Raw genomic sequence first — 24,805 nt, forward strand, 5'->3', positions numbered from 1 at the left:
ATTTAGTACATGTAAATACAATCTAAAAGCACAGTTTCCCTAAGCGATTTTAGGGACCATTTGAACAAATCACTGCCTGCTAATCAAATAAAATTTAGTAACAGACAATTGAGGATGATGATATATGATCATTTTGGTGAAGATATTTATATCACTAGGGGATCAAGAATTTACGAATCTGCCAAGGTAATATCAGCACAAAATGCAGTAGCAACTACAGACGTTGACCCGAATAATATCCTAAAGCAATGTGCACAAGTTCTTCGTGACGAAGTCTTAAAAACTGATTTTGATCTGTGTGATAGATTCTGCGACTCAAATTAACTTAAAGATTCTTGGGACAACACAAAGATTCCTACAGCATGGTACATATTCTTCGGTACTCTCTTTAAGATCGACAAACAAACTAAACGAAGACGGGGTTCAAAATATCACAAAATATCTACCGATTGTGGTACCAATGCTGTTAATGATAAATGTGGAAACAATATTGACAACGACACATCTAATGATTCTGACATCGGGGATGAGAATGAAACACTCGATAGTGCTAAAGGAAACCATGATGACGATGATGATTATGATGATGAGGAGGAGGAGGAGGATGACCATGTCGACGCTAATGTTTATGAAAATGATGAAACCATTCACGACCATGATATTTCTACAGATAATGTGATAGATGGAGCGAGAAGAGAAGAAAAAGAAGATCACAGAGAGAGAAAAACAACCAGAATGAAGGCACTTTTTCAAGTGATCTATTTCAACCTGCACAATGGCAGAAAAAGAACTCCGTTGCACATAATGAATGCACAATCGATACATGACAAATGCAAAAGTAGAGAGCTAATAACATGCATGAATCATTTCGGCTTAGGCAAAAGTTACAATGAACTGCAGAAATACCACAATGATATGGCAAGCCTAATTGTAACGACAAGTTCAGAAACAGTGCCATTACCAAGTCATTTTCACAAAGACATGTTCACAACCGCAGCATTTGATAATTTCGACCACGAAGAAGCTACATTATCGGGGATCAATGGGAGCCATGACACCGTGTCTGTCCTTTTTTAGGAAATGAACAGAAAGCCATTAATTTCACAGACAGGTATCATTCACGGATCAAAACCGTTTCAAGGAACACTACAATGCCAATGTCTTCAACCTTATACTAGGCCCTCCAGAAAGCCACGGCTAAATGCGGAGTTCATAGTATGCAATGACACAATTGAAGAAGATGAAGAAAAGCAAGAAAAAGTACGTCAAAGCGATACAGCATGGATATTGAGCAGAATTAATTTACTGGACACAGACAACACTGATAAAGACATGCCACATATGAAGACAACGATCCAGTCAATACCTTCCTGGAGTGCGTTTAATTCCCTCATGTCAAAAGCTGATGTGCCGGAAATGACAGTTGGATTTCTGCCAGTAATCCCCTATCCTGTCACTGATTACCAGACCGTAAACACTGCCCTAAAGAACTTCCAGAAGGTATTAGTACAACTTGACCAAGAGAATCTCCCCGTAACATGCGATGGAGGTGTGTATCACATTGCACGTGAAATTATTATGGCTAATCCGCAGGACCTTTCCGACATTGAACTTATTTTTGGGTAATTCCACATGACTAAGGTATTCCTTGGCTGTATTGGACGCTACCTTAGAAACAGCGGTGCTAAAAATATATGGGTGGAAAATTGTGTATTTGGTCCGAACGTTGTTCAGTCGGTATTAGCCGGTTCTCATTTTGCACGCTCGTTTAAAGGCATCTTACTGTTAAGTGAAGCCATGGAACGCCTTCAGTGGAGAGCATTTTTTGAAGAGCATGGAATTTCAGAATACGAAACAGAGTTTGAAACATTAGCAAATCTTCAACAAGCTGTAGCAGCAAAGGATATGGAAAAAGTGTACAGCTGTTAGATACATTCGAAATTACAGCAGTAGATATGTCCCGAGAGTTTACAGTATTCAGAAAAGAGAAAAGTTCAAAAAGCGAGACATTTCTTTATTGGGATCAATTCATAGAGCTTGTCAGACTTTTGAGAAATCATGTTCGGGCAGATCGAGAAGGGGATTGGCTTCTACATCTTTATACAGTACAATAAATTTTGCCTTTCTTTGCAATTTTTGACTGTACGAATTATTTGAGGTGGTGCTCTCTTTATCTGGAAGACATGAGACGGCTTTAAGACACTGCTCCAGATGTATACTCTAATTTCATGAAAGGAATGTTTGTTGTCAAACGAACATCAGGAAAATTTAGAGCTGTTGCGGCAGACCAGAGTTTAGAGCAGACTATAAACAAGTCACAGAAGAGCAGCGGTGGCATCACTGGAAGTTCTAGAAAGAAGGATTTTGTCTTTGAGTGGGAAATGAGATATCATGAGATGATATCGGTCAGCACTCTTCATAGAGAACTTGGCAGAGCAAAGCCTTTTCTTCATGAGCTAACAGTACATCATGAATTTTCAGTTTCAGAAACAAAGGCAAGAGAGAAAAATGTAACAGACATGATGCAATACATTAAGCTGTATGAAAACCCTTTCAAGGTCAACTGCAATACTGATCCAAAGCTACACAATATTATTACACAGGAAGTCATGACCGATGACATTCGTGAGCACATGACAAACGTCAAAGAATAAGGCAAAGAGCTGTACACTGAATTTCGCCGAGAGAGATTAGTTTTGAAAGATAAGGCCCTTTCTGACACCATTCACAGAAACAACATCAAGACATGCAATTCAATCAGTGCACAGTGACCATCAGGAGTCTTGTCCAAGAAGAAGCAAAAAGATAAAGATGTAGCTTTGGGACATAGAAGTATTGAAATATGTCAAGCAAGAGGCGATTGTACAAAGGAAATTTTCAAATATGATCTGGTGCAATCAAATTGCATGTTTGATGAAGAGGGTTTCATAACGAAGCCGCAGAAAAGTACCCTCGTTCATGAGCTCGAGAAATTTATAGGCGAAACGGAAAGCACATCACACTCAGTATGGCAAGAGATTCCAACAGTTTATTTAATAGATGTAATGGCTAATGTGAGAAAAGTCTCCCTCAAAAATATACGAACATTTGGTGACCTCTGCGAATCCTCCATCCAAGATGACCCTATGCATATGCAGTAAAGCTGACAGAATCGATTTCGTATTTGACACATACAATGAAATGTCAATTAAAGATTCAGAGAGAACCAGACGAGGTAATGCAAAACCGATTGAAATAAGTACAGTTATGAAGGACACCCAATTACCAGTACGCATGGAAACATTTTGGCCATCAGGAAAGAACAAGACAAGGCTTCAATACCTACTAAGAACTGCGATTCTTGGATATCAGTGGCAACACAATATTCACATTGTTGTTAGCAGAATAGATCAACCAGAACATGAAACACCATGTGTATCTGTTGTAAATAAAACATTGAACAGCCTGAGCTGGATCTTTCAATGGAAGAAGCCGATGTGCGAATGATTCCCCATGCCGTCAATGCAACTGCCGAAGGATCAAGACGATGTGTTATCATTTCTGGTGATACAGATGTCGTAGTGTAAGCACTTCACTTCTTCAGCATCCTTCAATTTCGTGGACTGCAGCAATTTTGGATCCGTGCAGGAATAGGAAACTCCACTCGATATATCCCATAGCACAAGATTGCACAAAAGAAGCCTGCTTTGTGTAAAATTTTAATAGCTGATCATATTTTAACTTGGTGCGATATGACGAGCAAGGTGGGAACAAAATTGTCAGCGTTGAAAGTATGCTCGGAACAGTATTTAGAGGACTTTGGGAAAAGCCTTGACAAACATGAGCAAGACCTAGCGATTTCAAAAGCAGAAAACTACCTGGTTAAAGTGACAAAGCCCGGTACGCCTTGTACAACAATGGATGAGTTAAGATATACGTTGTATCACCAGCGTAAAGCAATGGACTTGTCTGACCTTCCGCCGACAAGTGCAGCCATACGTTTGCACATACTAAGATGTATATATGTTTGCTATATGCAAATGCATTGTCTTATTGAAGTCACAGCAAATCCCACAGACTTTGGGTTTGAAGAGAAAGATGGACTTTTACTACAGTCAAACCCAAAAGTGTTTGTTCCAAAGAATCTTGTGTTGGTTTGTTCCTGCACAAAGTGTTCTACAAAGCGTTGTGTATGCAGGAAAGCTGGTGTACCTTGTTGTTTTTACTGCAAGTGTAAAAGTGGGAAATCAGATGGCTGCTGCAAGAACCCACATGTACTTCTTTCAGTACCAATGGTATTGTAAACTCAACAGCATCCAACAATAGTGATTATTCGGGGTTGCACTCTATAAATTGAATGTATCGCAAATGATCTTTTGACAGAACTCGTTGTCAAAATTAAGATTCATGTACTACACTTCATAGTGCATATTTGATGATAATTATACAGTCATATACATATATCTGTCCTCTGTTGCAATCTTAATACACATAGTTAATTATGTAAACATTACATTATTAATAAAGATTAAGGTATAGTCTAAAATAATGACGACCGACTGTTGGTGACTCAAGTTATATTTCTTCTTTGTATTGTGATTATTTAGAATGTAAAAAATATAATGCTATATATTATATATTTGACTGACTCTGTTACAGATTTCCTCATGTTCTTCACATATTCAATGCAAATTTGTAGTACATGCACATTTGTTGATATGTTAATTTTTTATATTGATTATAGCTTGAAAGCATGATATTTGTATTTGTATTGTATCTAGCTTGTGGTGTAAAGTGGTATGCGTGTACATGGCTCTTCGTCGTATTCGATAACAGCACAGTTATGTACACAAGCTATGGTTTGCGTTAATCGAACCGTTGATAAATGAAGCATTTTATTTTTCCATTGTTTGTATATTGTAATTATAAGGTGATCGTTATACAATCTTTATACAGATTTACTTTTTATCTGTTACAGATTTACACACGTTTGTTATAAATTATGCAATTACTCAATGTGATATCCATTAATAAACTTCATTGATTCTATGTCAACCGTATTTTTGAAACCTTAATTATGATAAAAGTGTGTCTTATATTTCGAAAACCAATGCAATAGTCAACAGTAATTTGAATGCTATCCCAATTTCAATATATCCGAATACTAGTACAGTTTACTAAACATCGTAAATCGTGTGTGTGTGATCTCATTTGAAATATTTTTTTGCGATAAAGTAATTTAATAGCATAACACTATAAAAAAGCGATTATTGAAAACTTTTAGCACTTAAACTGGAAATAGAAGTATTTCGAAACTGTTACCATGGCAACTAAATACAATAAATTACATAATTAGAAAAAGAAGATCTCATGTCATCAAAAAATGTTTAAAGAAAAAACATAAAACCATGCGTTATGTTCTGAATTAAAATTGTTGTAACAAAGGTAAAAAATTGTAGTATTTGCAAACATAATTGACTAAACCTTATAATTACCCCACCCACCTTTAAATTGGAATAAGTCAACAATGCCGTGTCCGTTTTAGATGAAAACAGCATCTATGTAAAGAGTATTAATGCCCGTACACTAAACAGGTACTAAATTGAAATAATTAATAAAATTACAAGCAAAAGAATTGAAAGTTTGCACTCACTTTCGAAACTTGTGTCGATGTGCCGTATGAACGTTACTATGACAGTGGGACATTTCCTAACAGATTGCATGTCAGTTTTACACGAATTATTATTTGACTGTACAAACAGTAGAAGCAATTGTGTAAACTATGTTTTCGTTGATGTTCATGTTAAGATATATGTACCATGTCTTCTGAACCAAATTCTTGTTGTAATTCATCAACGTTTACATTGTTCATTACGTTAATATGGTTTAACAAAGTACACTATTTTTGGCTTTCAATAAATAAAACATAATGTTGTTTTTATAATTTATATAATTTTATAAGCAGTCACTATTTAAGAGGTATTCACACGGGAGTCAGAAAAATAATAGTAAAACGTGGTGTTTGAGTGGTATAAAGTACATGCAGATACATGAAAGTTCATTCGTTTTTAATGTACAAACTCAGTAAATCGAAACGGCTGACATGCATTCAATGTTGCAAAACGTGAACTTTTATTGCTTACAATTATATATCCCCTTGATCCTACCATTAATCTTGTTCAAATATGTTAACAAGAGAGTCTGATTTCGTTCTGTTGGTACGTTGTATCATTTGTTGGTTGGGTTAGCTTGTCGATAATGTAACTTGTCGATTATGTCAAAAAATGCGACACAAGTATTTAGTTTATCGTTTAAATGTTTTAATAATACAATGTAAGAGATACTGTTTAATGAAGGCGTGTACAAATGTTATTAAGTTTCTTAATTGAACGAGTATTGATAACTTATTTGTAATATTTAACCCCTACAATTAAAATACACCGATTGCTTACTTACACTCAATTGATTGTAGTCGGCTCAGAGACCGGTACTTCTTAAATGTATCCCGGATTCTAAAGTATACTACAAAATATCACGGGTACGGACAATACGCCTTATACGACACCGAGCCATACACCGGGGTACTTTTTAATATATATGTTCCGTACCTTGGGTTCTCTGTAGTATACTTAAGAGTACCCAGGATACGCTGAAGTAGCACCTAAGCTGACCAAGACCAATCGTGGCTGTCTCCATCGGTCATTGTCGGCTTAGATACAACTTCAAATTACAAATTATACTACAGTGTATCCCGGGTGCGGAATATAAGCTTGACGGAACACGACAAGACTCATGCGTACCTTTGAGTATATTTTCCGTCCCTGGGTACTTTGTAAGTAAACTCGAGAGTACTCGGTGTATCTCAGCCTTCAAATACCAATTGAGCGTTACTATTATTATGACATAGTTGTGTAATCCCACATTAATTCATCGCATGCGCAGGATTCAAATAGCCCGACAAATCTAAGTATCGAAGAATACTTTTTTCATTACGGAAAGAAAATTATTTAGTAAAAAAATCTGTTAAACTTATAATAGTAAAAAATAAGTTTAAGTCATCTACACATTCCAGAAAAGCATATTTTTGCTGGTACAAAAAGGGGAGGTGACCACTGCACGTTTGATGCGAATTGTTTGTCTGCTGATTCTCATGGGGGGTAATCACTGCATGAAATTTGCTGCGGATTGTATGTTTGCTAGTTCTGAAAGGGAAGGCAACCTCAGTGATTCGATCTCGAAAGAATGTTTTTACGCTTTACATTTTGGTCACCCATACCCAAAACTTAATTAGTGCCTTTAATACTTAACTATTATCCATAAACTAATTAGTATTGTTAACGGATAGTTACCATAGAAAAACATTGTTTCATGGATGTCTACTTTAAACAGATGTGTTATGCATGTGTTTAAATTGAGGTCGTTTCAAGGATTGTGCAACTCAAATTGTGAGTAATTTAAATGCTGGATTGTGTCGTTGCCAGTTATTCTCATTTTACGCATTATTACATTCATTCTATGTCTAGTTATAATTTAAACACACTAAATAAGTCGTTGCCACATGTCGGATATCTCGTCATTAGGGCTTAAGAAAACGTTAGCAAACTTGGAAGTTATTTATAATCAGCACTTAAGAAAATTGAAATTGGGAATTTGTTTGTATGAGTATCAGTTGAGAGCCAGCCTGTGTCGACTTATGAAACACCTTTATTAACCCTTTTATGCCTAGTGGGCTCTCCCATCCTTCTAAATTGGATCAATTTTTTTCCAAAATTAGGGATGCCTAGTATATTTATTTCTATATTTAGAATATTTCTTACAGAAATTCCTTAAAGCAAACAGCGCAGACCCAGATGAGACGCCGCATCATGCGGCGTCTCATCTGGGTCTACGCTGTTTGCCAAGGACTTTTTTCTAGACGCTAGGCATAAATGGGTTTATTATCATCTTTACTCACGATACCTATCTTTAATTCTAGGCGCTTGGTAGTAACACAATAGGAACCCTTGATTCAACTTCCAGCTGAGTAAGAAACCGACCATACCAGAACGGGCTCGAGTGAGACTCAAACCTTTGACGTCCTGTTCCCGTTCCGGAAGCGAAAGCCCTAATGACTATGGCACGGAATGGTCGACATGGTAATCATAAGTTTGAATATATTTTCGGAACAACTCATATGACCTTATTGTTCAAGTTTAAAACAATAAGGGTACTACTGTTCGTGGTGACACACTAGAACGACAAACCGGAAGTAATATTTTCAGTTTTATAATAAGATAACCTGTTGCAGTGCAGGATGGGAAGGCTTTTAAAACAAACAATTTAAATACATATATATTTTTTAACAATTTTTGTTCAAAAGATTAGGTATAATACTTATGGCAATATTGGCTTGGTCATGGTACAATTTTAAGTCAAACATGGGATATGTAAGAACGAATCAATCTGCGCACGAGTAGAATTACAATTATTAAGAACAAATATGGCCGCCGCGCATGAGAAGTGTGATGAAAAAGTATGGCGATATTTAACTACAGAAAAACGTTACTTACTTTCCCTTGCTTTTGTGTATTCGCATTCCCAGCGCGGAAGTGCAAGAATGGAAAAAGTCGGGGTCAGAAAGGCAAATGTGCCGCCTTGAATGATCGGCAACCTGCAATGAAACTATGCAAAATACAGTAATTTATAAAATATCCGAGTTATGAAGAACTGCTCTGGAAATTGGGAAAATATCGTATTTCGTTTAACTCAATGAAAACTATTCTCAGAATATTTACTTGTAAGATAGAACCCCTTCGACGATTGTGATCAGTTTCTGTTAATATTATACTGTGTTAAATAACCGTTTTACTAGGTAAACGAAAGTCATAGTGCCAATTGCATAACCGATATCAAACTATTATTTTTGCATTACGTATGCAAAATGTTGATTGCCCAAAACACGTCAACATGCCAGAATTGTTACAAGTCCTTTGTTTTTGCATGTCCGTTCTCGAAAGATTCGTTAATATAAATATCAAATTGCACATGTCACTGAAACGAAATATATGCATAATAAACACGTGTTGCAATGGAAACTGAAAATCAACTCACCTAATGCCAATTGTTGTCTGAAGCAATGTTGCTATGCCGGACATGAAGAATATCGTGCTAATAATCTCGCTGAGTCCCACCATGTCCTGGTCGATACAGAGCGCCGGGGCCAAGACCAAGGGTACGGTTATAGTGGAACCAAACGCCGTCAGATAATGCTGGAAATGAGAAGCTCTGTAAAACGGGGCCGTTAGTCAGTATTCCTTGGGGCGCAAAAAGCTTAATGAAACCACAAACGTGTATATTTACTTAAATCGTGAACATCCACATGTCTACTACGGTGGCATCAAAGGGGGCATAGAACATATTTTATTTAGCGTTCTCTATGACGTGTACTGACGTGAGCACGCGATATCTATGACGTGCGCACGCGATAGCGACGGCGTTTCGAATGCGATCGCTATGACGTGCGCACTCGATAGTTATGACGGTCGCACGCGGTAGCTATGATGTGCGCACGCGACAGATATGGCGTCATCATAGCTGACCAATGACAAAACGTATCAGATCGGACTTGGTAGCGCTTTCGCGAGAAATAATGACCAATGAAACTGACAAACACCTATCGCAGTTTGTCAAGAACATGACTACGCTATGACCCCATACTGGTTTGAGCATTAATATGTAAGTTAAAGTTGGTTAAAGGTTGTAGAAAAATTTAATACGATCAACAGTTATTTAGTCAATGTTTGGGATTTCAATGTTATGAAGTATGGGATTCAGTGTTTGATGTAGTGGTATAAAAATAAAAATACTTTTAAAATGCCAATTGTCAAAAAAGCACTTGACAATAAACTTAGAATTCGGATACTGAATAGCTCAAGAGTATACACATCTGTCATATTTCTTAACGTCCATTGTTGAAATTCAGTGTTGGAAATGGCGTGTTCATTTTTATATAACATCCTTCAAAAATATAGTATATCTCGAAGTTTCTCATCGAATGCCAATGATTCTTGGTTAGCGTGTTCACTTGCATGACTACTGTGTAACTTCGTAAATGATTACAGTGTGACTTCGTAAATGACTACGGTGTAACTTCGTTAATGAATACGGTGTAACTTCGTAAATATTAGGCTCTTGGCTGCCTCCCTTTTATGTTAAGTGCATCTAAACACGCATACTTATACAACACTTTGTTAAACAATAAAATGGAATTGTAACGACGAAATATTGAAGAAATGTAAATCTACATAATTTTTAAGTGCTCAGATATATTTTCACTAGGGATGGGACCGAATATCCGAATATTCGAAAATCGGCCGAATATTCGAATCCAAAATTCATATTCGAATATTTAATTTTTATGCAAAGACACTTCCAAAAAAGTACATGTACAAAGTCGCAGTTTTGGTTTCCATTATAAGTCATTGCTTTGATAACAGCTGCCATCAATGAACGAGGTGTTAACTGGCAAACGGGAGGGTATAAGGAGAGGGACCAATCGACAATTTTCTCTCAATTCAGAGTTATGCAATATATACAAATTATTTTCTGAAAATCAGTCAAATATGAAAGTCAATTTATGTGAAACATTAACGTTTATTGATAAACATTTAAAAATCTGTGTCTGTACAGGTTTTTTAAGCTCAGCGGTCAATTGTATAAACGGTGGTTAATATTAGCTGTAGTAACTTGATTAGCGCAGTTATTTACCGCCATTTATTTGTTTTTGTATAAACGATGGTTACTCCGTTATAACCTAACCATTGAAATTTGTAAACTTACCAAGTTACCACTGTAAAATTACCAACAACGCCAATCCTGAAAATGACGTCGTTTTCGCGCAATTTGTTAGACGAACATTGTCCAATATAGCCTTTGACTCTGTCCCAAAAGAAATAAGCGAACAACGGGCTTAAACCTTTAGTGAACGAGAGGTGGACGTTTTAAAGAACTTATTGAAAGAACATCTTCATAAAATCAAATCAAATAAAAGCGGTCACTTGTTTCCTTATACGTAATGGACACCGTGCTCGTTGTAGTCAGAAACTTGGTACAAGACATTATTTAAAGCCTCATTGGCACTCAAAATCAACGAATATTTCGAAAACTATTTCATAACATAAAGTTAACCCATAAAAAATCAGTGTTCCTTAAACCTATAGCCAAAATTCGAACGCTAGATGTGGTCTGGTAACATAGATTTAACAAGATACAATGTTACCAGACCACATCTATCGTTGAAGTTTTGGCTATTAAAAGTAACAATGATTTTTTATGGGTTCACTTTATTTTACGAAATAATGTACGAAATATTCGTTGATTTTTAGTGTTAATGGGGCTTTAAAAGGATCTGCCTGGTTATGATGTTTACGCATTAAAACGCAAATCTCATTAATTTATCGTGATGATATAACTATTTTGGTGAATTTACATTTATTTAGCGACACGGATTCAATTCACATGGACCGAAGTATGGTGCAACGTAGCAATAAGACGAAACGAACACATAAAGTTTAATATATGTTGTCACAAGATTTATTTTCGAATCCCGGGTAAATACAGTTTCATGCAATTGCAGTGCACGTTTTTCAGCAATAAAACGAAACTAAAACATGCTTTTTACATAATTTCACTAAATTTATTATCGAATCCCGCCTGTTTAAAGTTTTAAGCAATAAAAGTGTGCGTTTTGCAACACCTCGTTTTGCAATATATATTCTATATTTGAAATATGAAATGAGTAAAATACACATAAAATAATTCTTTGAAACGAAAGCACTTGCATTGAACATCAAATTAACTACAGTTTGTATTTTAGAAGCTACTATGTATTTAATGTTCATGCCATTGAGCCTTAAATATTGGGGACTTAAAATGATATTAAACTACATTCGTTTCAAGTTACCGAATTATACGTACCATCACTAAAATTGTGTTTCAGTTAAGCTTTATTTAATTTAATTATCGCATTGTTGATAAGTCTACTTATTGTTTTATTCATTTAGCTTACCGTACCTTATATAGGTTGAATAGCGATTTTTTGTGAACTTATAGAAGGTTTAAACGAATATCGGCACAAATTGTCTTATATCGGGACGCCGGGACAATCAACAAAATCGCGGTCCCGTCGAGATCTGGCATATATGTTTTAATTTCGCTATCCATATATCAAATCAATGATCATCTAATCAGAATTTATTTTCTCAAATTTATACCAATTACTTCGTCGTGGTTCTTAATTCCAGAACAAATAGCGAAACCAAAAGCATACATATGATCGATGGAAAGTAATCCAAATCAATTAGAAGTATTGTAATAAATTAGAATTACGGTAATGTGTTTTCCTGAAATATCTTACATCTTATGAAACTAAACAGTATTTATTTTAAAAGAAGAGCATAATAATCAATGATCTTAAACAAATATATATTACTCTATCCAACTTTTCAAAGCTGCACGTAAGATACGATTTATAGTGGCATTTGTGGCAATCAGGAATAGTCATTTGCTCCGGACGGTCATAGGTTCGGACATTTTAATAAAAGGCTTAGCAATCGAATATTCGAATATATTCGAATAATGACAAACGAATATTCGAATATCATTTCCAGTATTCGTTCCCGTCATTAATTTTAACAGATGAATGATAATATTGAAATGTAAAGAATGGATAAAAAAATCTCAACTCACGCGCTGCATGTGCGACGTAACCTATTAGAACTTTTTTATTTCCAAATTTCAGTTAATAGATATTGTTTGAATTAAACTATTCAGTTACTACGTTGTGCATGTATTTTTTTTCCAATAAATTCACTTTATTAAAACACATTAATGACATTATTCAACTGCAATATTAAAATATGAGAAATTTGATTGTAACAAAATAGCCAAATGTCAAAACAAAAACAAGTGGGTATAGACCTTGCGACTAAAATAATGAAAGCGCTGAAGGCACTGAAGTTGTTCGCTATTGCATAATTTAAGACGCAACTCATTTTTTCAAAATTAATCGCAAGTTTGAAATGAACACACGCCTTTCAAATTTATGTTTGTGTCACTATACAGTTAACTGTTATGGCATGTAAGTAAAATGGAAGATAATAAAAAGTTAAAGTATTTAATATGTTAATAAATCTTTGTTAAATATATCATTAAAACTCAATAATGTATGTATGTTAATATGTGTTAAAAAATTTCCCAAACTGAAAAATACACTTAATTTATTTTTCGAATCAGGTTGTTCACACTTTTTTTGCCCTTTAATAAATCAAACACATGTTAATATTTACTTTTTGAATTTTTTATGCAATGTCCCACCAGGATTAAACAATTACAATTGAGGCCTGTGAAATTAACAATTGGCCTGTAAATTATTTCTCCTCGTAGGCCAGTCTGGCCTGTAAATTGTGACGGTCTTTCGCCATGTCTGCTCTGAACTCGTTGGTGGGTAACTCACAAATGACTTTATTCATAGATTCACACAGATATACACCTCAATACAAATAACCCATGACTGCATGCTTTAACAAGACAATACAAGATGTGTTCCTTACATTACAATACATGAAATCCCCTTTTCTTTCTTTTAAAAAAATTATAAATACATGACACATCAACTACTGTATCGCTACATATGCGAAAAGGTATATGAAAGAAAGAAAATAGCATAACATGTCGTAACACATTCTATACATCTCTGTTCATGAAATCATAATGGGACTTGGTCTGTTAAACCTCAGAGTTTTAAATTGTTATTGAAAATAGAACATTCCATATGAACAAAATTCAATTTAATTAATTAAGAACTTCTCTTAAATTAAATAGTGGATTGAAGTTCATAAAATCAAGTTATCAATTTTACAACATGTACGACAAAATTATTCACTAAAATAAATGTTCCCTATGTTTCCACAAAATTGTCACTATTATCTCAGATTCAGGCTTTGTTCAGGACATTTTTTTTTCTAACAAATGCCTAATACATTATATATGGAGAATTAGGCAGAGTATCTTTTAAAACTATACATATGTATAAGGCTATTAAATATTGGTTACGAATTCTTCAAACGAAAGAAAATAAGTATATTCTTCTTGTGTATAATTTATTAAAGAATGATTTAGAATTGTATCCCAATAAAACAAATTGGTGCTCCTTATTGAAGAACTTATTATGTTCGCTTGGTTTTGTTGATGCCTGGACTTTTCAAGGTGTAGGTAATAATGACATGTTTCTATATATTGTTAAGCAGAGATTAAATGACCAATTTATACAGAACTGGTACGCCAGATTAACTCAGTCTAGTAGAGCTTTATTCTACAACACAATTTCATCTTTTAGATTTCAACCATATCTCGAATGTTTTAATATAAGCAAGTTTTGTCAATCGTTTTCTCGTTTTCGAGTCTCATCGCATAGATTGCATATTGAGGCTGGTCGATGGACCAGACCTTTGAGTACCTCAATAAGTGATAGAAAATGTGCAAGATGCAATACAATTGAGGATGAATATCATTTTGTTATGGAATGTGTAATGTATACTGACATAAGGAAAAAATATATTGGCAGAAAATATTGGTTTAGACCTAGCATGGCTAAATTTATAGATCTTATAAAGTCAGAAAATGAGAATATACTTAGAAACTTAGGAACCTATATTCATAAAGCATTTATTATTAGAAATGAGGTAATGTATAGAAATTGACATGGTAAAATTGTTGCAAAATGTGTTTCGTGTGATACTGTAAATACATGCTTTCTATGTGTTTGTTTGTACTTGAATTGTATATATTTCATGTTTTCAATGTTTTTCTGCTGAAACTGTTAATATGTCTGATGTACTATGTATGTTCCTTGGTATATTACAGAAACCATACGCAAACTATGTTTACATGATTGTTGGTTACTGTTACATACATTTTGTCATACGGATAATAAATATGATGAGGCCTTTATGCCGTTTTAATTGTTTTAATTGTTAAGTATACCAGACTATGATAGCGTGCTATTTAGAACTGTAATGTATTGTAGTGAAATACGATTACATTATAACATTTACATGCATTTTTCTATTACGATTAATAGATAAGACATGTTGCCTTAATACCCTTTGTATTATTAGTAGTTCACGATCGTACAATTAATGTATTATAATGTGTCATTTTAAGTCTAGTTTCCACAATATTTGTCTTACATGTTTCTTTCGGTAAGACAAATATATGAAAAGTGGATATAAATTGTTAAGTACAGATGTTAGTGATAGCAGTTGCATATGATATCAGTCTTACATTTTCGTTTCGGTAAGACATATATATCTATGGCACTCTTCATGTTAATTCCATAGATGTTAAAATACCATCTGTGATAGATATATAACTCATACATGTTTAATAATTAAACTATATTATAATTTTTTGTATTCAAAGGTTTCTTTGCGATTGGTTATTTTACTTGTTTTTCGTAATAGTAAAATTGAACTAAATTTATAAACATATCCGAAGAGGCCGATGTAGAGAAACCATTTAATGCAGGATAAAGTGGTGTAATATGGCATACTTATGTAAATGTGTATGTTATGTCGTTGTTTGTTAAATCGATGCATATGTTTAGAATACAGCCCGAAAATGCTTCCTTTAAACAACATACTACCATGCTTATATGATGATATTTGATAGTACGAAACAAATTGGGATAAATGTATGCTACATTTTAAAAGCCAATTTCTATGTTTCTACATTGTTATTAGAATATCATCCAGTAATCGGATTGAAGAAACCTCTAAGATAAAAACATATTGTATTATATCTTAAAATAGATTGGTTAAATGCTTAGAAAACGTTCCAGAATTATCTTGCATGTATGCTTTTTGAAATATTGTTTTCAAAGCGATCTTCTCCAAATGTTGGAAACATACAACTACAACTTTTGTTAAAATTTTGTATTCTAGTCTACACTGTTCGTCGACACTTGTATTGTATATATGTCCTCGTGGTATTTAAATGCCTTATTGGATTGAAATAAACTGTCTGTCTGTCTGTCTGTCATTTAATCTCGGGTTTCAGCTAGGAAATGATAACAAACTGTGATCACAACAAAAACAAGCTAGAAAGTAGAAACACCTAAAAACAATGAAGTATTGGATTTCAGTGAGAAGACAACTTTGCGCGTAGTTAACAGCAGACTGACTTGCAAAACTCCCTTTTAAAAATGCCCGCCAACGTGAACAACTAAAAACGTAACGACGTTAAAGATCGGAAAACATGGCATAACAAGTCACGTCAAAGTGACATTATTAACAACTCAGTTCTCAGTCGTGTTTTACGGAACTCCGAAACTGTCCAGTAATGAGAGAAACTGATGTTTGATCATTTGAAATTATGTTGGGTCAACTTAACATTATGTTTGGTTAAGTTAACATTATGTTGGGTTAAGGTAACATTATGTTGGGTTCAGGTAACATTATGTTGAGGTATGTTGAAACATGGTGGGTGAAGGAAAAATTATGTTGAGTTCATTGAACCTTATGTTTGATCAGGTTAACATCATGTTTGATTAAATTGACATTATGTTTGGTTAAGCTAATATTGTGTTGGGTTAAATGGACATTATCTTAAGTCAAGTTAACATGATGCTGGGTTAAGGTTAAATTATTACAGTAGTATAATGGGCACCTTACAGTTTATAGGTGTCAATCGCAACCGTTGTTTATTTTTGGTGTTTTCACTTCATATACACGTATATTTGTTAATGCAGCATCAACATACTAAAACAATATCCCGGAAAGAGAAAAATAGTGCATTTGACTATCAACCGTACTTTCGTTTTGACAACTGACGACAGAAATGATTCGATTAACGATGTGAATCTAAATCTAGTTTTAGTGCAGATTCGTTCATACGACACAAAGACACTATTTTGTTTTACGGATCGTTTCGGCTTACAGGACTGGGCGAGTCACGTAAAATATCGAATATAATATATATATATATTTTATAAACAACTGGTAGCAAGATGAGTTGCAGATAATTGGTCAGTAACCACATTTAAACTAACTCTTTTGACCTGTTAATTCGTTTCAGCTCAATTCAACAGTGAACAATGCCCATAATATCACTTTAAGTGGAAAGTATGTTAGATCAAGTTATATTTGGTAAAATTGTCATTATGTCGCGTTAAGTTGACATATTATATATATATGGATACATTATACGCGATTTGGAATAGATATGGGGGTTAGCTTTCGAAACATCAAAAAATAAATAGCGAATACAGTACAGTTATGTGTCGAACAGGGTGTTCTTTCCTTATTTTCATTGCGGACATTGCAAAGATCTATCGGAGATAAAGTCGGCGTAACGTTAACGGGTTTCGTGACCATTCATTTAAATGTGCGTGTATACATGTGCTGATAACTTTCATTTGCAAATCGCACTGAATAAATGCCCGAATTAACAAGTCTTAGGGATTGTCACATATAAAACAGCCGGTCCTCTACCGGGCTAATGTTGTTGAAGTAAGAACTGTATCTCCAAAAGTTTTATAAATCGTTCGAAACTCCTATTTAGTTGTACATGTAGTAGGATGCAGATTTATTTTAATTTTCAAATGTTTATATAACCACAGCAAACACAATAGTTGATCTGAAGAAAACCACTGGAACAAAATGCGTGTTCAGCAGTGCCCTCTATCAACATATCGAGTTGCATCAATCTAGCCTTAGTACTGTTCGAGTTATTGCAGGATCCAGATTTAAGTTTTTACCTTGTTCTATAACCATAAGAACCACGATTTTTGCCTGACAAAAAAATAAAATGAGGTGCATATTCCCAATACGGCTCCCTATTCACATAGCATTTCATGCGCAGATTTATTGCACAAAGAACATGAGATAACGTGAATATTCCCAATATGGTTTTCAATCTTCATACTGACTTTTATCAACGTACCTTATTATAACATTTAAAGTTATCGCACCATGCAGATTTTTCGGACGGATGATAAGACGAACAAAAGTGAAATAACGTGCATATTCTACGGTGGCATAGAGGTGACATTCACTCCTCTTTTTTTAAATTGCACTCCTCTTTTTTTTTATCTCGTGGCCACGACTTAGTAACTCGCGGCCACGAGTTAGCTATGTCGTGGCCACGAGATAGAGAAAAGAGGAGTGCAAAACAAAATAAAAGAGAAGTGCAATTAAAAAAAGAGCGGTGCAGTAAATAAAGGAAGGGAGCTTTAAACAAAAGAGGAGAGAATTTCGAGATCTCGAGATCCCGACTTAGCTAACTCGTGGCCACGAGTTAGTCAGCCAATCAAATACTATCTTGTTCCCTCAAATTAATCAGCCAATGAAAACGTCCCAAAAGCAAGGCTCTGATATAAAATAACATACTACTATTAGTACTACTATTACTACTACTACTACTGCTGCTGCTGCTATATCAGAGCCTTGCCTTTTGGACGTTTTCATTGGCTGATTAATTTGAGGGAACAAGATAGTATTTGATTGGCTGACTAACTCGTGGCCATGAGTTAGCTAAGTCGGAATCTCGAGATCTCGAAATTCTCTCCTCTTTTGTTTAATGCACCAGGGCTTGCACTAAGCGGCGTACGGCCGTATATTACGCCCGATAATTGTTTCCATACGCCGATAACAAAACCCCATGACGTCCACTGTACTTCCTTAAAATTGGTCATACGCCGAAAATAGCAACCCGTGACGTAAGCTGTCGATTAAAATAACACTTCAATCAACACTGCTTTCTGCCGACTCAATGTGTTTTGCACACGTCTCGATCAGTCTAAACTCCGCCTCCTTATATTTGCTACCGCCCGCAGGTGATTACCGGTAGCAAGTTTATTGTGTGTTGTTTATCTAACGGTTACACAATTTACCCCCCCCCCCCCCCCCCCCCGCGCGGATCGCAAATTGACCGTTACAAAGCAGTCGCTTAATATTGGTTGCTTTAACAACACACTCGTGCCTCTTTGCGCGTGCCGTATGTTGTCTAATGATTAGGCGATAACTGCTGGTTTTCGGCAGACGACACGGTAAAAGAAAGACGGCAAAAATAATTAAAGAAAAACAAAACTGATCAAAGTTTAATTAATTACATAGATTCACTATCGTATTAGGTCCCGCGAGTTTTCTCAGTTTGTTAATCCACCGATAATTACGAGTAATAACCATCTTATATAAACTGGAATCACAGTTCATTTTCTATACTAACAAGTCATTTTACTAGTCAGAAACATTCAGAAAACACATTCCTGGTTTAGATTTAAATTATCCGAGTAGAATAAAATTGCAACGTCATGACCTTCGACATTGCAAATGGCTGACCTATTGCAACATTCAACCCGCGTTCGGTTCAAAGCTGGTGATTCAAATTACAAGTAATGTTGGTTCAATGGAGAAAACATTAAATGGATTTAACAAGCATTTGATAAGGTTTGTTAAACCAGATAACAACATGGAAAGTTTGGATTATTAAAGTTAAACTGGTAAGGCATTTATTAAGTGTACATATTTCGGACATGTATAGTATTCGGATAAACAGTAATTGATATTCTAGATGCTCCATCATGACCATTCATTAAGATTGTGTTTTGTTGCAAATGCAGTCATAGGGATGAGGATAATAAAATGGCAATAAATATGTGATGAAAAGGTGCAACATGTTTTGTCTTTTAAGTCGATATTGTTTGCACAAACTTATACCCTGATTTTCCAAACTTTTATTTTTAAAGCCTTGGGTAGTCTCCGCCTTGTTGTATGATATATCTAGTTACTTTCACAGAATTAAAGTGACCCAAAATGGATGGGAAGAGTTTGTGATCATTAACGCAGTTGACATTCCGTTAACATCAACATTAAAGATGTTTGGACTTCCAACATTTTTGAGTGGGACTTCCATAAGTAAAGGGCAGGAAGTCAGGACTTCCAAAATTTATTTCTTAGTGCAAGCCCTGATGCACCCTTCCTTTGTTTATTGCACCGCTCTTTTTTTTATTGCACTCCTCTTTTATTTAGTTTTGCGTTCCTCTTTTTTCTATCTCGTGGCCACGACATAGCTAACTCGTGGCCACGAGTTACTAACTTGTGGCCACGAGTTACTAAGTCGTGGCCACGAGATAGAAAAAAGAGGAGTGCAATTTAAAAAAAGAGGAGTGAATGTCACCTCTATGCCACCGTAATATTCTCCACGAGATCCTCTTTCATGCATATACTTAATTTCACGGACGAGGGTAAATTGTTAAGCCCGCTTCGGTAAAACCGGTATACTATTAATTGCATGAATTAAACCATCTAAGTAACTACGATAAGTTAGAGTGAAAGTGATTAGCGAGTGAGCGAATGAGTGAGTGCGCGAGTAAGCGAATGAGTGAGTGCGCGAGTGAGTGTTTACTTGACGAGGAAAATATGTGAGAGTAAGTGAGTGATGAATGAATCAATTCAAACAAATAAACAACCATACTTGAAATCCTAGCAATATGCACAGGTACCAAGGAGGGACATCATCGACCCCGTATATCACGTTTGAGTTCCTTTCTGACGTCACATCTGTGTTCACATGTTTGATAACGTCAATATTATTTATTACATGATGGTTTAATCCGTCGCTGTTCGGAATCTTTCTTTCTCCGTTGGCTTTATTGGACATCGTTAAAACTTGATTTTCCTGTAAAATAACGACACTTTAATCACATGCATTTAGTCCGGTTTAAATCGACCAATAATTACATGCAATTAGTCCAGTTTAAATCGACCAATAAGTATGGTTAAATGAACCTGTTGTTTGAAATACGTGTGAACACATTTTGATTCACGAAAACCTACTCCTTTAATCTCAGTGTGAAGAAGTAATTTTACGCTTTATGGGAATGTTATTAATGTACTGAAATAAACACCCCTTATCGTGCACTGATGAAACAAAACACTCGCCGTTTTCTATAGCTTTCAACCATCATTGCAAAACAAACATCCACAAACTTTTCTAACACGGTTTATGTCAACACAGACGACTTAAGGATATGTTTTAAATATAGCTAGTGTTTTCGCATTACGGATCTTTGTAAAGAATCACTAAGTATGACGGGAATACGCGTTTATTTCGTATTTATATTCGCCCTTTACCTCGACTTTACTAGCTTCGAATTTTATTAGCCAATTTAAACCATCGTTATACTTCTTTTCAGGATACAATTTTACTTATATATATATACTAGTTTTGTAGTTTATAGAGTTTCAAGTGCCCCATAAATAAGTATATTGATATATTATTTGTACATCTAAATAGCTTCGTACAAAAGGCGTTTAAAAATACCTCTTTAACTGACTTGTCACAAGTTTAACGACCATGTCGATCGCAAAGTTCAATGACACATATATAACATTATATGTGTGTGAAAATTGTCTTTTGCACATATAAACATCATGCCGTTGATATGCCTTAATGTTCAATTAAATTTATTGAGACGTGTGGAAAAGTTCTCTCTGCAAACTTGACTTTTATATAGCAGCTGTGGGCATGGATAAGTTAAAAGGCATATAACTTACGAACAGTTGAATAACTGCCCTTGAAACGTGTGTCTTGCATATTCAAATTTCATGTTGATGACATATTTGAGTTTCAATTCAATCACCTGAGGAATGGGGAGGACGTTTGACTTACAAACTATATCATTTTATATGGCAGTCAAGCGCCACGAAAAGTTCCATGGGACATATCAGTGGGCAATACAATTGTGCCCTGCGGTGATATTTTTTTACAGATTTTCTCATCTGAGTCCTGGGACTCGATAACTTGCAAATCTATGAGTCCCCGAATCGAAAGAATGAGTCCAAATATTAAACGATATTATTTTTTGAGAAATTTCAATTCATTTTTGGGACTTTAATATTTCCAAACTTTGCATCCCCAGAGGTTTTTGTGAGTCCAGGACGCGGGACTCGCAGGTAAAAAAATCACTGGCCCTGCACATCTGCAGTTTATGGTGACGATCTTGTTCACAATTAACATAAATAGTCTGAGAAATGTGGAAGTTGATCGATCCAATATAAAATAAACTAATAACATTTCGTGCGGGAAGACAGACCACCAAACATACATATTTCAATATAACCCCTCTAAAACTAGACCACCAAACCCAGAGGGTGATTCCAATATAACCTCTCTAAAACTGGACCACCAAACCCACAGGGTGATTCCAATATAACCCCTCTAAAACTAGACCACCAAACCCACAGGGTGATTCCAATATAACCCCTCTAAAACTAGACCACCAAACCCACAGGGTGATTCCAATATAACCCCTCTAAAACTAGACCACCAAACCCACAGGGTGATTCCAATATAACCCCTCTAAAACTAGATCACCAAACCCACAGGGTGATTCCAATATAAGCCCTCTAAAACTAGACCACCAAACCCACAGGGTGATTCCAATATAACCCCTCTAAATCTAGACCACCAAACCCACGGGGTGATTCCAATAAAACCCCTCTAAAACTAGACCACCAAACCCACAGGGTGATTCCAATATTACCCCTCTAAAACTACTCCTTTTGTTATAGAAAATAAAGAAGCAACATAGTGTCTGCAGACATGGTTTGACCCGAGGCATCTCCGCATATTCAGTGCTCAGAATGAATTTAATATATTTAAACGACAGTAACAGAGATATTCAAAGGCACATTTTATCGTATCGTATCAAAATAAATGTATTTAAATATTCATTTATTTCTGAATAAAGAAACGGTATTATGAGTATGTGTTTGTAATCCGCGTACCTCTGACAACAAAATCAGCGACACGAATCCAGCTTGTTTATTAAAGTACGCGACTATTTTACAGCCTTTTTTCTCATACCTCTTATTCAATAAGGACAGTTGTCACTTAATAGCTTAAGTATACGCACTTGATAATGGTTAACAATGCATACTTGCTGGACAATTATGTGATTTCGAAAGAAAACTGTAAACTTTAAACGGGCATATAAATTGCTATATAGAGTATATATTTAGTCCCTATATTATGTTAGACTCATAATACAAAAACTTTCGGATTTTTCACTATGTCAAAGGCATATCTGCAATGCCGTGCCTTGACAATTTATTGGCGAAAAACGTTGCACGCTTTATTAGTTTTACGATTTGTATGATAATTTTCCATAACAGAAGCGATAATTGAACACTTTATTAGTTGTTTCATTTGTCCAGTACATACACATTTTTTTTACATGTTACAAGTTTTGAAATTCGTCAATTTGCTATGTTTTAACAAAGCTGTATATGGCTACACCAGATGAATGTTCTTTAAGAGTTGATTGAGTACATACCTTACACTTTTCTTAGTCGATAGACTGATCTACAGAACGTCTCTTTCGGTGGCAATTACTTCTTACAACGAAAGCGAGCATGCGGTTTGTTAAACAAAACATATGCCTTTTAAGTCGTAAAATATAGATCCATTTAAGTTAAATGAATTATCACACGATAAGTGGTAAACGACGTGAATGGTTAAAACGTAGCGTACACACAAAGCCTACCTCTTCACTAATATTTCAAAATAAAAGCATATAACGCCTGAATAAGTTTTCAGTTCATTACATGTTTACTATAGACACATTTAACGACAAAATGCTTGTTCAAAATGGGAACGATATACGATAAGCGTAGTAATATCTGAAATATGTATGCAAGAGGGACGGAATCCGGCACTTACCAACTAATGATCACAACATCGATCTATCAACATACAGATCTTATTTATTTCCGTTATCTGTCCTTATTGTGTTATTTACGTGCGTGAAACTGTTTACATAGTTCGGCTTGAAAATATTTCCTGATCGAACGTGATCTTCTTCAGCAATTTCTTAATCTCAAACTTATTTAAACGCTCATCTAAGACAAATTCATTCGCTTATTGAGCAAAAGGGTTTTCGTCGCCGGTCTATTCTTGATACTTGTCAACTTGATACTTGATACTGTTCAAAAAATTGACGAAATTGAAAATTTCCAAATTTGTCACAGGTTCAAACATTTAAACAGCAGTGTAAAAAAGTAAGCGAACAAATGCTACAATCAGTGACATATAACGAACATGTAATTCCGCCATTGAGTAATAATCATTTAAAATTGATACAATTATTAAGCGTTGTAAAAATGGTTGTTTACATTTTGAGAATACTGTGTTTTCACATATATTAGTGTTAAAAGAGAATGGCCATCGTGAATAATGGGCGCGGTAAGCTATTCTATAAATTATATGCATGTATTCGGTTAACGACATGCTTAACTAGTGTATCATATTTATTGAATGAACCGTAATTCTTTGACACGAGTATTACACTGACGGGCCTTTTTAAAACCTTATAAGTAATTTGAAATGATCGAAACAAATTTAATACAACCCGAAATGAATCTCATGCACTATGCGGCCAGCGTAGCTCCAGACCATCCTGCGCATTCGCACTGACAGGTTAGCAGCTGCGCTGTCCGCTAAAAAGACAGCGACACCTTGCGTGACTTAGTAGTGGACAGAGTTACTCCTTAATAGAGCTACGTTATCCGCATATGGCATATGAACCATTTTCTCATGACGCGGGTCAGATTGAAGTGTGTCGAATGAGTAGATAAGTATCATATAATACAGTACATTTGATGCAAATTTGTATCAACACAAGTCATCTATTTAATAAATATTCATTTAACTATCAATCACTACGTTCAGAGAAAAGTCAAGAGCGGTAATCATGTGAGCAAATAAACTTAATTATATACAAGATGTA

General features: G+C 35.1%; 1 protein-coding gene across 9 annotated transcripts in view; it reads right to left on the minus strand.

Moving 5' to 3' along the window:
* LOC127838767 (solute carrier family 23 member 1-like) overlaps positions 1–24,805 on the minus strand; it is a 48,409-nt gene that overhangs the window by 18,309 nt on the left and 5,295 nt on the right. For 2 of the 9 annotated variants that reach the window (XM_052366750.1, XM_052366751.1), the window contains exons 3-5: positions 20,491–20,694; positions 9,070–9,227; positions 8,529–8,629 (exon numbers count right to left, since the gene is read on the minus strand). In XM_052366750.1, coding sequence (XP_052222710.1) covers positions 8,529–8,629; positions 9,070–9,227; positions 20,491–20,694 — 463 coding nt within the window. The other 7 variants (XM_052366757.1, XM_052366754.1, XM_052366753.1 and 4 more) reach the window with 7 other exon arrangements.

Source organism: Dreissena polymorpha, chromosome 7 (assembly GCF_020536995.1).
Source record: "Dreissena polymorpha isolate Duluth1 chromosome 7, UMN_Dpol_1.0, whole genome shotgun sequence".
Lineage (NCBI taxonomy): Eukaryota > Metazoa > Mollusca > Bivalvia > Myida > Dreissenidae > Dreissena > Dreissena polymorpha.